At 49.4% G+C, this 17,108-nt stretch overlaps 1 protein-coding gene across 1 annotated transcript in view; it reads right to left on the reverse strand.

Annotated features, from left to right (window-relative positions):
• Positions 1-8,910: 8,910 nt before the first annotated feature.
• LOC149361062 (cytochrome P450 3A4-like) overlaps positions 8,911-17,108 on the reverse strand; it is a 29,522-nt gene continuing 21,324 nt past the window's right edge. Inside the window, exon 4 of the mRNA XM_089572582.1 lies at positions 8,911-9,908. Within this exon, the coding sequence (XP_089428708.1) occupies positions 8,931-9,908 (978 nt within the window). The 3' untranslated portion in view covers positions 8,911-8,930. The remainder of the gene's footprint in view (positions 9,909-17,108) is intronic.

The following is a 17,108-nucleotide window of genomic DNA, read 5'->3' on the forward strand; positions in this document are numbered from 1 at the left end:
AGTATGGTGGTACTCACAAATAGAATCTTGCAGGCCAGGCTACTGAATTCCGTCATAATTGTAATGTTGGCGCCAGTGCCGGAGAAAAAAAAGGTCGGCGCTGATTCAAAGCGGCAATTACGCCAAGAACCATATTCATTTCCGAACAGATTTCAATATAAAAGTATGGTGGTACTCACAAATAGAATCTTGCAGGCCAGGCTACTGAATTCCGTCATAATTGTAATGTTGGCGCCAGTGCCGGAGAAAAAAAAGGTCGGCGCTGATTCAAAGCGGCAATTACGCCAAGAACCATATTCATTTCCGAACAGATTTCAATATAAAAGTATGGTGGTACTCACAAATAGAATCTTGCAGGCCAGGCTACTGAATTCCGTCATAATTGTAATGTTGGCGCCAGTGCCGGAGAAAAAAAAGGTCGGCGCTGATTCAAAGCGGCAATTACGCCAAGAACCATATTCATTTCCGAACAGATTTCAATATAAAAGTATGGTGGTACTCACAAATAGAATCTTGCAGGCCAGGCTACTGAATTCCGTCATAATTGTAATGTTGGCGCCAGTGCCGGAGAAAAAAAAGGTCGGCGCTGATTCAAAGCGGCAATTACGCCAAGAACCATATTCATTTCCGAACAGATTTCAATATAAAAGTATGGTGGTACTCACAAATAGAATCTTGCAGGCCAGGCTACTGAATTCCGTCATAATTGTCAAATCGTATCGGGTGCGGATTCTCGAGAACGAACGGCGTCAGCTTGAGCGCGCATGCTTCGTCGGCACGCTGGTTGTGTGGCTTTTCGCCGCCTTGCTAGCTACAGGCGATACTCGTTGGGCGAGTGTTCGGGAAAGGAGGAGACGACGATGGGACAGGTTTCTTATATTTTTCGGAGAATTTGCTGCAGCAAGAGAAACGGCAGCTGGAAAAGGGGTAGAAGAAAATCTAGGGAGGGTGGATGAGCGGCGTTGCGCTTAGTTGGGCGCGAGGGGAAAACAGGTTAGAGAAGGTCAGTGTACCTAAAATCACAAAGAAAAAAAAACTCCTAGCATGGTGAGGGCCAGCGCTCTTCCAACAAAGAGGCTCAGCCCGGCAAAAGGCGGCTGTATGGGACTTCAAAAAGGGGGTGGAGAGGAGGGGGGGGGTGAAATGAGTGAAAGAATTCCGGAATGTCCGGAGGGTGCGCCATAGGCGTTGAGCACGTGAAAAGCGGCAAGGAAACGACAATGCGGAGATGTTGGAAGTGGAAACGTGGAGCTTGGGCATGAATTTCGTCAAAACGGCTCCAAACATTAGCGTAATCTCTGCGGTCGTGTGCCTCTTTGGTTGAAGCTGAGATAAACGTGTTACTATGAAAATACCGGAAATATAAAACAATAAATAAAATTAGCGGGAACAATGCGTGTTCTTTGAGTGTTTCATATATGATACTTGTGGCGGACAAAGTATATGACATACGTCCAAGCAACACCATTCATCAATATAATCCAATGATTCGCTTCTAGAGCGACGAATACCCTACATTTTATACACACCAGTGTAGGCAGGTCGGTCTAAGCCGTCATGCGGCCCACCCGTGCGTGTCTGCGCTAGCTCGAAATGACGCGGCGCGCTAATCAGCAATGCATCTGTTATGGCTCATTGGTATTAAGGATACGCGCAAAGAAAAGGCAAAAAAAAAAAAACTAGTGGAAATGCGACCGGGAAAAAGTTCCGATCTTTAATTTGATAAACGTGATAATTTAAAGCAAAAACGTATGCTAGAGCCGTCGTTATAGAATACCCAAAAAGCACAGCAGAATAACAAAACAATTTGCGACATTAAAAAAACCTAGCCACCTTAGCTTCGCGGCTTCCGGAAGCAGAGCCGTTTGTTCCCTTATTATTTTTTTTAAATTTAACATACATCTACATTTTCTTTCTCGTCTGCTGCTTCTTCACGCAGTAAATGCGCAGCAAGTTGTTCACGTCAACTGTTTATTTGCGATAAAACCAAAATCCCGTTTTACTCACATCGTTTCTTTTCTCAAAATGCGCCACGCAATAATTTGTGACCTAGTGGAAAAAGCGATTTATTTGTTTTTTTCTAGGGTGAGCATCCTGTGGGTGAGGCATTGTATTCCGGATTGTGTAATACGATCCAGCGTTTCGTGCAGCATAAACTTATTAGTTAAGTTGAGCCTATATCTTGAGACACGAATTTGAACCGGCAACCTATAATCGGGGGCTGTGGTATGCGAGGCATGCGAGAGATATGCGAGGCAGTACGTTAATTAGTGCGTTATTATACCATTCCTCGAATCGAAATTTCATTTTCTTGATTGTGGCACCTCTTTCTCTCTTTCTTTTTTTTTGCATACCATAATTACAAAAGACGCCGCTTTTCAAAATTCGTATACCTTCGTGAATGAATCTGACCTCTGCTCACTTTCGCGCAATCAATTACATCGCGCTTTTTATTGTAATTTCGCGTCAGAGTTCGACGCTAGCGCTGTTGTTGGTCATAAAAAATAAATAAATAAACAAGTCCGAATATTAAAAAAAAACGGATTGAGAGAAATAACCACATATAATCACAGGGACATCCTTTGGTGTGTCGTGGAGCGGCACTGCCAATACAGGGAAAACAGCGGACAAGTAGGGCCATCATAGCGGGTGTAATGAGGCGGCACTGCCAATATGGGGACGACAGCAGAAATTTAGGGCCATCGTTGGAGGTGTAACTAAGTGGCATTGCCAATATGGGGGAAACATCGGACAAGTAGGGCCATCGTTGGAGGTGTAACTAAGCGGCATTGCCAATATGGGGAAAACATCGGACAAGTAGGGCCAATGTTGGAAATGGCACATTGTGGCAGTGCCAATATGGGAACAATGAAGGCAACATTGGTCCTGTATAGGGCCACACATAGCCAACAGACTCCCAATATTGGGCCAACGGTTTGTGCTGCCTGGGGGGTGCTGAAGGAGAAACTCGTGCTGGAGGATAAGGTCGTCCAATCAGAGCTGAGCAGGGCAGACTCCCACTCTTCCTCGGATTGATGTTTGTCTAGATCGAGGGCCGTGGGACCGGAGCAGCCCCATCCCAGGTAGCACACGACAGCGGGCCAATATTGGAAATCCACTGGCAAAGCATTGCCCTAACTAGGTCCAAAGTTGCCAGTGAGCATCCGATATTGGTTGTACCACTCCTTAGCACATCCAACAATGGCCCTGGTTGTCCGTCGCTTTACCAGTATCGGCTGAGCCGTCATTAGATCCTGGCTATCATGGGCCAGGTTAGCCAGGATTGCCCCACTGTTTGCCATTGCTGGCTGTGCCATCATCGAATCATGGCTATCATGGGCCATGTTAGCCAGTGTTGTTCCACTGTTTGCCAGAATTGGCTATGCCATTTCCGGGAGCTGGCTATATTGGCCTAGGATTGCCACCGCTTATCCAGTGTTCAAAGTATACTGGCAAACGTTGGTAAACATTGTGTCATCCATTAAGATGGGTTCAAAATTAATTTTATTGTCGAGTACCATATCGGGAGTTCATAATTTTCGAACGCGCTAAAACATGCGAGTTCAAAGATTTGGTTTTATTTATTATTATATTTTAACCGAACACTTTTGCAGTTTGTGAGCAAAGCTACCCATGATTCCGTTGGAAAAGCTGCACTCTGGTTGCGCAGTGAGCAGCAATAATACGTTTAGGAGAATTTGCGATCGAAGTCCTGTTGATCAGAATTAACGTTCTGATTACACCCGAGACGCCTTCAACAAAAATTGTCAACAGGCGCCTTCAACGAAAATCAAACAAGTTTCATTTGATTAAATTTTTGGAAAAAAAAAATCACTTTTTTTTATTCGCTCTAGGAATTCACTGCCGCAGTGCGCAGCTGGTGTCTGCTTCATGGAGATCGCGATACAAACGTAATAGATTAGCGCAAGTGCATTCACTAAACAGAAATTGTGCTCAGTTTTGGCAACGTCCAGAAACGAAGCAGTCGCCTCGTAATTTCGAATTATGCGTTGCGCTAGTGAAATATTAGGCGGGCGCTTCATAAACGCACGCGGACACGTGCTTAGCGATTCCTACGCTTCCCTACGTCGTGCCCTGTGATCGCGCCTCTCCCGTGTTTCCTAATTTGCTATTTCCTTCCTTTTCTGCAAATCGTAGTGTTGGAAATTGTTGTTTTTGACCATTTTATTCTTCTGTTGCGTAATTTGCATTAGGGGCTATATAGCTCTTGCTCACGTCTTTGCATATTTACTCGCAAGTTTTTTTTTTCTTTCGAACATCACCTTTGTTGATGAAAACCATCGAAAGTAGTTGCGAACCACAATTCAACATGCCTTTGTTTGTATTTGCTTTTCTTGCGCGAAACTTCCACACAACAAACAATTTGAGGATTCTTCGACGAGCACTGAATAAATGGACTGACAACTGGCGTTAGACACATGTTAACCTAGCTTGTTTGGCGCATGTACGGTACATGAAACTATGAAAGAGCGCGCATTCTGCTTGGATATTTTTTGCTTTATATTTTTGTTATTATGAGGAAACATTTTAAGCTATCTTGAACTAACAGAAGCCACATCATACGGCCCCACAAAATACGCGAGTGTCTCAAGTCGTTTTGGCGAAATGCATCTTGAAGCTCCAAGTTTTTCACTTCAAAATTTTCAGGCTTTTGCTGCAGCTTTGTAGCAATACTTTGACGCTTCCGTGTTTCCCATCCACTTCTCTCTTGTAGATATTGCTTTCTGTACTGCCTGTGGTCATGTGACTCATTCTCCAAAAATTCCAAACTCTTTTCACGTGTTTTGGCTTTCCCTCTCTCTTTCAAGTCTTTAAGTCCAATATCTCCCCACCTGTTCTCCCGGCCGTGCCCTTTTCCAGGTAGCGGGCTAAGCCCCCACCCCGCGAAGCGCTATTTTTTCTTTTTGGTTGTCACTTTCTCAAAGCTGTTTTCCCTCGCGCGCAGCTACGCGCTTCGCTGTTCCTCCACCTCCCTGTCTCCACCTTTCAGCTCGAGGAATTTTCTCGGAACCACGAAACCTGTGTAAAGGAAAATGACTCTCTCCCCTTCAGCCATTCCCCCCCCCCCACACAATCGTCTCCACTGCTCGTCTTGGAACCGCGCGACTCATCACAATAAGACATTCATGACTGCACGGCGGAGCTCAACCACGTGCACAACCAACGCGACGAAAATGCATGCACACTCGAGCTAGCACCGTTCATAGTCTGTGCACGCGAAAAGCCACACTCATATATCAGGAGAGCTCCGACGCTGTTCGTACCGCCTGCCAGATCTTATTTGTAAGTACTAAAACTGTTTTATCTTGATATACGTCTGGAAGTTAAAGTTGTTTTTGTAGTAAATGTTGCTTTGACTACATGCGCCTTTATTTTTTCGGCAGGCGAAGAGAGCGAGCCAAAAAGCATGAGGATGACTTCTGTGTACCCACTCTCATTGCGAAATCGCTTGCTTGACGTCGTGCGCAGTGTAATTGTGGCCAAATGGTGAGAATTTAATTTTTCGTCTTTGGTGAGATGAACTCACTAAAGATTCACTACTTTGGCTAACAGCGGGTTTGAACTCATATGACCTGAGATAGGATGCATTCGGGAATATGTCCTTTACCGCTTATGCACGACGGAAATCAGAACCGCTTAATTTTCCACTGCAGACTAGTTGGTAAGGATATGTGTAATACTTCCGTAATGTTTCTTTTTGTCTTCTGCACTTGCAGACACAATAGAAAATCCGCAATTTCTGGTTAAAGCTTTTGCCCAAGTTCTCTCGCAATGAAAAAGGGCATTACTCTGGACTACCAGACTAGTATTTTTGTGTGGTTTTCAAGTTGCAGTTTCGAATCCAATTATGCCATGCATGCGAAGCAACTAAGGTAAAACAAAGGTGCCCTGAGTTCCTTGCGTTCAACGTATTTCGTCAAAAATCGCAAGCCGCATTTCTAACCCCATTAAATAAAACTAATCAAAAATGTTGTTTTGACGTCCATGTGGAAGAGACGCTACAACCTGTGCACATTTACTTGAATAAAAAATTAGCTCGCAATTTAGAGATACGAGTTATGATATTAAAACAAAATAATACATTAATCTGTTTTCAATATCACATTAATTTGCTTATCTCGAATTGAATATATTTACTGGGAGCGCGACACGACGCATTAAGCTAAATTAAACCATTTGGTATAAGGAAAGTTTAGTAAATTAAATTCCACTTTGCAACTAATGTGGTGCTGGTCCTTAAGAATAGATTACAAATTATCCTGTAAAATATATTGCTAGTGTCTTCACGATGACTGTGTTTCACAAAATTCCGTGTTATTTAATCATTTTTGTTTTTGTTGTCTCCAGTCTCTCGCCTCTGCCGTCGCTAACTTACGGTGTAGTGGGGCATGGGCTTCCTTTTGTGTTGGTAGAAGGAAGAGGCGTTCGCCGTAGGTAGAGGGGTAGGTCGGGGAGGTTAGTCGCTCGGTCAGTGTATCCACGGCTAGACTGTCCGCGGCCTCGTTTCTCTCGTGCTTAGGAGACCAAGTGATTTGGCGCTTGCATGTGGAATTTTGAACCTGTGGTTTAGTTAAAATGGGAGCGATGGAGTGTGGAAATCTGCGGAAAGGAAGAGCCGATACGCCGACTCAGAGTCCGTAACAAGTTTTACGTAATTTCCGGTGATATCACCGTCCTGGATGGCGAGGCCGATTACAGCAGTTTCTGCTACTGTGAGAGAACAGTTTCGTAGTGAGGCGCTGGCGATTTCCTTGAAATTTGTGTCCAAGACGACCGCTGCCGCATTAGCAGAAATGGGGTGCATGGCTGCGTCGACGTATACAGGATTTGTTGCCGGTCGGTGCGTGCGCGCAGCTAGTACACTCCCGCATTTTATCGTCCCTTTTGTGGGTCCGAGTACATCTTTCTTCTTCGGGAATGGGTCCACATACACGCAAGTTCGAAGATTGGAGGGTATATCTTGGTTGTCCTGGATGGCGCGTATGCCATGCGAGGACCTCACGCTTTCCAAGATTGCGTGTCCAGCTTTGGTAGTGGGGAGGTGTTCCTTTTGCGAAACTAGGTCGGTTTATCGGATTTCTTCAATGGTGTTGGTCAGTCCCAGGTCCTCTAGGTGGAACTGGCCATGTACATCGGGAGGCCTAATGAACGCTTGCAGGCGGTACGGATAATGGCGTTCGCCTTGTCTTGTTCATTTCCCAGAAGTAGTAGGAATGGGAGACTATGACGGGCAGGTTATAGCTTGTGGGGTCATCAACACCGGAGTGACGGTGTGCTAGTTAAGAAGCACTTCGCCCACATATCGCGGGTTCGGGCCGGAGCAAGCTCAGGGCACTGTCAGTGTTTGGTGCGCGCCTGCGCCCTCGCTCCGAAGGAAGGAAGGCGCAGTTATTTGAGAGCACAAGTGTTTATTACACAGAAAGCTGCATTACATAACACTGCACTAATCCCCAGACCTCGGTGCAACCCGTAACCCCGCCGCAGCACCCGAAAGCGGGCCCGCAGAGCCGCGCGCGCAAAGCAAAGACTACATTCACGCGGGACAGCACAGCTAAGGGCGATCGCATGCCTCGCGGCCAACCAAAGGGTTAAATCGCGCGCAGCGCAACACGAGGGAGGATGGGGTCTACGCGGTGCACATCTTGACGACGCAGGTCGCACATCGATGGCTCATCGCGCGTCGTCACCGGCAATGGCCCGGCGATGACTGAGAACCAGCCAAATCAGGCCCTCCCGAATCCGGAGCGCGTCGGCGCCGCACAGGCGGGCTACACGACTCCAGAGGTTCGGGCCTGGACTCAAGCATACATACTAGATGCGCACGTTAAAGCACCCGCGTTCTTGGGCCCCCGGCAAAGGCCGGGGCACCCGGGAGCCAAACTCTACGCACCTTTCTGCTGCCCGAGTCGGTGGCGATCACCCCGTTCATTTCCCGCTCGAGACCTCTCGCCGAAACAACGCCGCCCAACTGTCACTCGGTGTGACCCAATGGGGAAGCGAGGTCGAAGCGGGAAGAACGGAAGGGAGGGTGATTTACTGCGGTTCTCGGAAGAGCTTCCCTTGCAAGGGAGGACAAGCAGCGCGGCTGCCCCCATTCCGCTCGCGGACACCCCACGGGGGGTCTCTCTAACGAACGAAACGGCAGAAGCGGGCGCACACTCGGGTAGCCCAAGAAGCTCAATCCCCACAAGCTATAACCTGTATCAGTCGGATGGTGTTCTCCTCTCTCATGACTTTCGGTTGCGGGTGATGCGCTGAATCATGCGGAAGTCCTGGAGGGCAGTAGTCCGGAGAAGCTGTAACGTGTCGTTAATTTCGATGTCTCCTAGAGGTTTGCCGGCATAGCCCTAAATGCGGATAATTTTGGACGTCTCCGGTGCGTAGCGGAGGCCGCAGTTTCCTGCTCGTCTTTATACGCAGGTGACTGCCTCTTGTAGGATGTCTTCTTTGTCGATAAGAGAGCCCCGGGTACACCAGACTGCGATATCATCGGCGTAGATAGTATAGCCGATGCCTTCCTCGCACAGGCGCTGCGAACGAAGTGATAACGTGAACGCGGAACCTACTATCGCCCCGTCATTGAGAGGCTTTACGCCCAGCCAGCGATACTCAGTCTTTCCCGCCCGCCCCAGAGCAACGAAGCCTTTTGTAGCGATTAAAGCCTCTTAGAAATGATGAGTATGGTCTTTCCCAACAAAGCTATGTGGCCTGACCCCGATAGAATGGTTTCAAACTGCTTTACATCCAGGGCTACAAAATGGAACCAGGGCTACAAAATGGAACCCAAGAAAGCCACACTATTGGTCCCAAGAAGTAAGTGCTCCTCAAGAAGGCACAAAACCAAATTAATATAACTTTGTAAGAGTCAACTTTATTACAATAGTACCTACAAAGCCTACGACGAGCGTTTACTTACAACTACTCCTTAACTTCACACTGAGCACAATGTTCTTCTCTGGACAGATGGTTATGAAAGGAACTGTCAGCTTTACGGTGGCCTCGCTCCCATCACACAAGGAGATCTGGTATTTGCGGATCAGCTTGCAGAGGGCTGTCTTGAGTTCAAGCAGGGCGAACTTCTGACCCACGCACTGTCGGGGTCCGATGCCGAATGGAGCATACGCCATCGGGTGCCTCTCCTTATCTTTGTCACCACTGAATCTTTCAGGATCGAATTTTTCGGGGTGTGGCCAGAGTTTAGGATCGCGGTGAATGTTCCACACCGGAACCAGCAGCGAACATCCAGCGGGTATGGTGCGACCCATGACCGTGGCCTCCTCTTCGCACAACCTCGTCGTAAAAAGCACAAGCGGTGGGTTCTTCCGGAGGCCCTCACTCACAACCATGTCCAGCCTCTTCAAGCTTTTTATCTGATCGTAGCTGATGTCTTCGCCCACACCTGCCGGAAACGCGGAGGCCAGCTCACCGTATAGCTTCTCTTGTTCCAGCGGGTTTCTGGCCAGCTCATCCAGGATTAGAGCTAATGTCACTGCCGTTGTCTCAAAACCCGCGGCGAGCGTTATAAAACAGTTTGACACGATGTGCTCGTCGGTGATCGTGAACCCACTGTTACCGTAATCTTCCCGTCCTGAAGCTTCGCCGCCTCCGCTGATTTCTTTACTCTTGGCCTGTTCGTCCAACATGAGCTGCAGCATGTCCACGTGTCGCGCTTCAGGCTGAGCTCTTCGCGCTCGTATAACGTCGTAAACTCGGCCGCAGATGCGCCCGAAGAGCTTGCCGTAAGTGACGTAGGGGAACACCCACGGAACCACGTATCGAAATGGTGGAAACGCGACGGCGGCTTTGAAAATCAGCGTGTCGGCTTCAGTCAGCGTCTTCCTCAGGCTGCTGACGAACGGGTCTTCCGGGTTCCTTTGGGAGTCAGCCTGTTGCATGGGAAATGAAAAGGAACACGAATGAGAGACAATTTTCGGCTTGCGTAAACTACTCTTAGCACACCTTGGGGACAGTTAAAAACTCACTCTTTTTCTCTTAAAAAGCTTGCAGAGAATAAAACCTTACGTAGATAGAAGTTGATTCCTTTAAACATTAGCATCTCCGACGCAAACGTGTGCCATTCGCTAGAGTAAGTAGCTACTTTGTCCTCAGTTTTGCACAGGTGGGGAATACACAGATGGAGAAAAGGCAGAATACAGCCGCTGTGCGAAAAGAAGTGAATGCCACTGTGTCCGGAAAAGCTCGACCTAATAGGTGCATTCATTGCGGAAAATTTACCCCACTAATCGCCACTTTACACACTCTCTTACAAATTCGACATCTCTACCTGTAGCGCTCCTTTGTGCTCTTGTGACAAACGTTGACACCATTGACCGCGCGACGAAATTTTTTACCATCATCGTACTTTAGCGCAACCTGCGATGTTTTCGGAGCCGATTGCAGTGCCGTAACACAACTTAGCGAAGGAAGAAAGCTTTTTTAGGCGCGCCCATAGCACTTTTCCTCGTCACCTGACGACGCTTAAAAGACACTAGCTTCCGTAAGACATAAGTGTTGTGCGTTAGCTAACTGGGACAACTGTAAGCAACTCCAGTTAATTTTGGTGTGGTCTGCCTCGAAGCGCCGGGTGACTGGTCGAGAACCGAAATTTAGAAACTACTGATTCCTGCGCCTGCTGCATTCCGGTAATTTCACACAGTAATTTCGACAAAATGAGCTGCATTCTTTTTTTGTAGATAACGCATTTCCATTCTTTCTCTTTACTCTTTTCCTCTACCGCCGCAAAATCACCTGTATTTTTGAAGACGACAGCAGTTGTGCATGCGCCTGCATTCGCAGCTGCTGCGAGTGACGGTAGAAGAGAGCGCGTTTGTGGTGCGGATGTTTTAGCGCATTCAGCAGTTCCACTTTGGAAGACATAATACCAGTGCGGAGTTTTACCTCGATCGTGGCGCCGAGACGATGTCACGTGCCATGTACTGCAACGTAGCGCCAGAACACTAGAACCATCATCACCATCAGCCGGACTACGCCCAATACAGGGCAAAGGCCTCTGCCGTGTCTCTCCAACCCTATCATTTGCCAGTTGCGGCCACATTATCCCCGCAGACTTCTTAATCTCATCCGCCCACCTAATGTTTTGCTGCCCCCTGCTTCGCTTGCCTTCTCTTGGAATCCACTCCGTTACCCTTAAGGGCCACCGACTATCTTGCCTGCCCATTACATGCCCTGCCAAAGTCCATTTCTTCCTCTTGATTTCAAACAACGATGTCATAAACCCACCTTTGTTCCCTCACCCACGCCGCCCGCTTCCGATCTCTTGACGTTCCACGTATCCATTTTGTTTCCCTAGTCAGCTGCGTAGTCGTTAGCTTAAGCTGAACCCTGTTCGTTAGCCTCCACGTTTCTGACCCATTGGTGAGTACTGGTAAGATACAGCTGTTGTACAGTTTTTTCTTGAGTGATGTTGGCAAACTGCCATTCATTATCTGAGAGAACCTGCTATATGCGCTCTACCCTATCCTTAATCTTCTAGGCATTTCCCTCTCAATGATCCGGATCAGCGGTAACTACCTGCCCTAAGTCGACATATTCCCTTACTACTTCTGGCACCTAGCTAACAAGTGCGAACTGCTGTTCCCTTGCTAAACTCTTCAACATTACTTTCGTTTTCTGCATGTTACTTTTTAGGCCTACCGTTCTGCTATGCCTGTCTAACTTATTGATCATGCTTTGCAATTCATGTCCTGAGTGACTTAGAAAGGCGATGTCATCAGCGAATCAGAGATTACATAGGCATTATCCATTAACTCTTATCCCGAACTGTTCACAATTCAGGCCTCGGACTACTTCCTGTAAACTGGCGATGAATAGCGCTGGGTAAATCATGTCGCCCTGCCTGACACCCTTCCTTATTGGAATTGTATTGCTGTCTTGATAGAGGACTATGGTAGCTGTGCAGTCGTTATAGTTATCTTCCAATATTTTCATATAACTATCTTCTACACCCTGAATGCGCAATGCATTTGTGACAGCTGAGGTTTCCACTTGGTCAAATGCTTTTTCTTGATCAAGAAAGGCTATATATATGGGTCGGTTATATTCTGCGCATTTCTCTATCACCTGATCGATAGTGCGAATACGGCCTGTTGTCTAGTATGCTTTACGAAAAAGCCTGCCAGATCATTTGGTTGAGTGAAGTCTTAGGACCGGAACCACCATCTGTGCCAAGTTCTGATTCTTGCTTAATGAAAGGAGAGCCAGAAGTAACCAGTGATATGTGCTAATGTTGTGTGATGTGAATATTAATGAACAAGACCAGAAACGGCCGTAAGCGTCCCGTTGAGTGAAGCATGCATATATGCATACTGTGATGTGCCCGAGGTTTCACATTGCATCATGTTTGCGATTTCTTCCACAATTACATAATTGCTACCGGCAGGTTTACTTGCTAATGGTATCCAAAATTTCCGCAGTCCAAAATCATTTAGAATTTTTCTTGTATTCAATTCTCTTATGTTTATATGGTTTATTTTTCCCATTCATTTCTTCTCATAATTTCCTTTTATCTAGAATTCCATCATTAACTCCTCGGAATACGTACCCAAAGTTAAATCATTAGCTTGGAAACAAAAGGAAATCCATTAGGTTCACACCAATTTACCTTCTTTGGGCTCTCCTCACTGAACCCTGGCCATTCCCCTGTCGTGGGTATGTGCCATGCCACCAAGGCAACAACAACAACAACAAAGGCTAGGCAATCGAGCGGACGCTCAGCTTAGCGCGTCTCAGTTTCAGTGTTTACAATGGCGCAGCCGACCAACGTCGAGCCCGACCCGGACCTCCACGACCCGCCGCTCCTCCTTCGAAACGACCGGGCAGTGACACGGCCGGCTCCCTCGGCGCCTGGGACCCCTATTCGGCCCGAGAACGGCGTCCATGCAACCTAGGCGGATTCGGCCTTGGCCCTTCTTCCCGAAGCCCTCTCCACCCTACGGCAGTTATCTGCTTCTTTCACTGCGGCGCTTGGCCGCGATTCGCTGTCCTCTGGGTACCCAGTACCTCCGGTACTAATTCCGGAGTTCCGCTGATTTTCTGACGACGCCGAAGCGTGCATTCAAGTGGTCGACGCTGCTACCCGGCGTTTCGCCTGATCTCCAGCCACCACGCTCGCCGTCGCTGAAGACCATCTCCGTGGTGCCGCCCGCGCCTGGCACCAGTACGAAGGCCGCCGCTACACCACTTGGTCGGCCTGGAGCTCTGCCCTTCTTCACGCGTTTACACCCCTGGCCAGTGTGCACGACGCCAAACTCACGCAATGAGAGCGCGGCGCCAGGCTCCAGTTGAAGACGTCGCCCGTTACATTTATTATAAGGTCCGTCTTCTTCAGGCCTGCAACATCGAGTGCCCCGCGTCCGCAGCCAAACCGTACATTGTCGACGGGCTTCATGATGCCACCCACGCGTCGATTATGTCCACACTGGACACTTACATCCTCTCAATCTGTCTACCGAGCGGTCTCCTTGCATGACACCGCCAGTCGTCGCGGGACTTGCTGCCGCCGGAACATCTGCCGCAGCACCACAGCAACGCCGCGGTTGCTTTTCGTGCGGACAACATGGCCACATGTTCAAGGATTGTCCTTATGCTGCCCACTCACACATACAATTCCGGAATCATCCTCTTCCTTTCCTGCCGGTGCATGTTAACGGTATCGGTTGATACCGGCATTCAGCGAACGGCATTGCTTCAACGTCATGCACCGGGCTCGATGAGTCAATGGACCTCGTCTCCTCTGCAAGGCTTGGGGGGAAGCGCTGTTCCCGTTGGCGCAGTCGATATCTGCATCCGGACTGAGGCTGGCAGCAAGGTCCTGGTGGGCGTTCCGGTGTTTGCGGACTTGCCTGCTGACCTCATCATGGGCGCAGACTACCTCATGTCCGTTGACGTAACAGCTGTCAATCGAAAACGGCGAAGTGCAACTCCGCTCATGCCGTACCGTCCCTAGCCCGCCCGTGGACGAGCGTGCTCAAGGTGAGCCTTCCGGTCCTCAAACCTTGAATGCCCTGGTGCATCGGCACAGGTCCGATTTCGCGGAGACTAGTGCACAGCTTCTTGGCACGGATTTGATTGTCCACCACATACCAACCGACAATGACCCGTCCATAACTATTCCGCTGCGGCGCTATTCAGAGCGTGAGCGAGCGGTCATAGCTGACCAGGTACGCGACATGCTGGCTTCTGGGGTCGTAAGACCCTCCACGAGCCCTTGGGCAGCTCCTGTTGTTCTCGCACGCAAGAAAAACGGCACTCTGAGGTTTTGCGTCGACTACAGAGGGCTCAATAAGCACACGATCTCAGACTCTTATCAGCTTCCCCGTATCGACGACACGATTGACGCCGTCCGACACGCAAAATACTTTTCATCTCTCGACCTGTGCTCCGGGTACTGGCAGATCAACGTCGCCGAAGAGGATAAACACAAGACTGCTTTTCGCACCCCTATCGGGCTATACGAGTTCACTCGCATGCCTTTCGGGCTACGTACAGCTCCAAGCACTTTCTGGCGCGCTATGAACACGGTGCTCGGTTCTCTCAGAGACCACGCCTGTGTCGTCTACCTCAATGACATTTTGGTCATCGGCGCCAGCGAAGATGAGCATCTCCGGAATCTGGATAATGTTCTTGTCCTGGTATACCAAGCTGGCGTCCGGCTAAACCACGAGATATGTAAGTTTGGCATGTCGGAGATCTCCTACCTTGGCTACAAAATTTCTGCGGAAGGCATTCACCAGCTCCGAGAGCGAATAGCGACCGTCACGAATTACCCCACACCTAACAGTGCGAAGCAGCTGCAGACGTTCCTTGGCATGGCTTCCTATTTACGGAAATTCGTAGCCAATTTTGCCACCACAGCAGCTCCCCTTACAAATATGTTAAAGAAGGGCGAGAACTTTATATCGGCTGAACGGCAGCAACGAGCCTTTCAAGCGCTCACAGATCAACTGACTCAGTGCCCCAGTACTTAGCCACTTTCGTGGAGATTGGCACTCTGAAGTGCACACTGACGCCAGCCAGGTCGGCCGGGGGGCGGTTCTTCTCCAGCGCGACTCATAGAGTGCTCAGCACGTCGTGGCATACGCTTGTCGCAAAGTGTCCGTTGCCGAAAGCCATTACCACTCCAACGAATTAGAATGTTTCGCGGTGGTCTGGAGTGTCGACGATAAGTTTCGCCACTACCTTTTCGGACGGAAATTCACCATCGTAACGGATAATTTTGCAATCGCCTGGATGTTCACGAAGCGGGACCTCAAGCACAAGTTCGCTCACTGGATTATCACGCTCCAAGGATACACATATGGTGTGCTGCATCGGGCCGGGGCTCTTAACCTTGTTGCAGATGCCTTGCCGCGACATCCCAACGGTGACGGCTACTCTCTAGCTCGGCACAGCGAAAGTTGGCTCTTGTTTTGTCAGCAGGATATTGTTACGTGACGGCAAGCGATGAAGAAAGGGCTGTATGACCGATGGCGATGATATGATTTAATGTCTGCGAGCCTAGCACGAGCGCTCCTGACCATGCCACTGCCCGCTTCGTCGTCTTCTAGTCCATCACATGACTCGTGGCCACGAAGCGATCGTCCCGTTCGCGCGAACTAGAAGAATGCCACAGACGATGACAAGCAGGACGCGACGATGGGCGTGGCAGAACATATGAACAGAGAAGAGAAGATGAAGGGCTTGCCGTCACGATGAAAGAGATGATGAGCGGGTGAAGCCAGGTCCACGAAGACTGAGGAGCCACCGGTTTCTGGAAGTCAATGTCGAGGCCCGTGGACACACCCAACGGCAGGAACTGGGGTACTTGTTTCTCGTGTGAGTGTCGGTGGTCAATGGGTTCTCTGGTCAGTGGCGGCGGTCTCGGTTCAGTGGGGTCGTAGGTCGTTGCGTCTTCTAGGGTCTCATGTGGGTTCTCATGTGGGCGGTGAGTGGGGTCACAGGGCAGTTGCGGCGGTCGTTGTGTCGTCGTGTCTTCTGGTCGGGTCTTGGGGTGGGGCGGTGAAGAGCGGCGGCGTCGGGGCATACCTGGCAGGCTGGGAAAGCGCCGGCAGGTGCGAAGCCGTGAGCTCTCCACAGAAGACCTCGGTGTACAGCAGGCTCCTAAGCTCCGGGACCGGGATGAAGAAGGTACCCAGCACTTTACACCAAATGTTCCGTGACGGCAACCGATGAAGAAAGGGCTGCATGACCGATGGCGATGATATGATTTAATGTCTGCGAGCCTAGCACGAGCGCTCCTGCCCATGCCACTGCCCGCTTCGTCGTCTTCTAGTCCGTCACAATATAAAGAAGGCCCAAAGCGAGGACAGAGATTTGGTGGCTATCATGCCTTCCCTTGGGGACACTGGAAGCAACTACAAGATTGTCCTGCGGATAGCTACGTTATACCGCCGACATTGGCTCAAAAACCGCAAGGAAGAACAACATCTCCTCGTACGTCCTGCTGCTCTCCGCGGGCAGGTGCTCCACGCTATTCACGACTCCCCCACAGGAGGGCACATTGGTCAGCGAGGCACGTTGCGAAAGGCACAGGAACGCTTTTGGTTGCCCACGATGAGCAGCAACATCCGCGTCCACGTTGCCAGCTGCGAGGTCTGCCAGCAGGACAAGCATCTTCCAGGCTGTCAACCCGGGCTTCTAACGCCAATCCCTTTGCCTGAGACTGTATTTGACACCGTAGGGATCGACCACATTGGACCTCTGCCGACATCAGCCGTAGGCAACCGGTACATATTAGTGGCTGTAGATTATCTGTCAAAATTTGTAGAGGTTGCTGCTGTACCTTCCCTCGCTGCACACTACGTCGTTGAATTTTTACAAGATCGGTTCTAATGGCGGCACGGGCTTCCACGAAAACTAATATCGGACCGCTCAACCACCTTCCGGAGTTACCAAATCCGTGCCTACCTGCACCGGGTGGGAGTTAGCACCACTTCGCATCGGCATACCACCCTCAAGCGAATGGTCTCACCGACCGGACGAACCAGACCATACAATCGCGACTCGCTCCCTTCTGCATGAATAACAAAAAGGTGAGGCAGACTGGGACCAGCACCTCTGAGCGGCGG

This window comes from Amblyomma mixtum, chromosome 2 (assembly GCF_055824585.1).
Source record: "Amblyomma mixtum isolate Tamu chromosome 2, ASM5582458v1, whole genome shotgun sequence".
In the NCBI taxonomy this organism is placed as follows: domain Eukaryota; kingdom Metazoa; phylum Arthropoda; class Arachnida; order Ixodida; family Ixodidae; genus Amblyomma; species Amblyomma mixtum.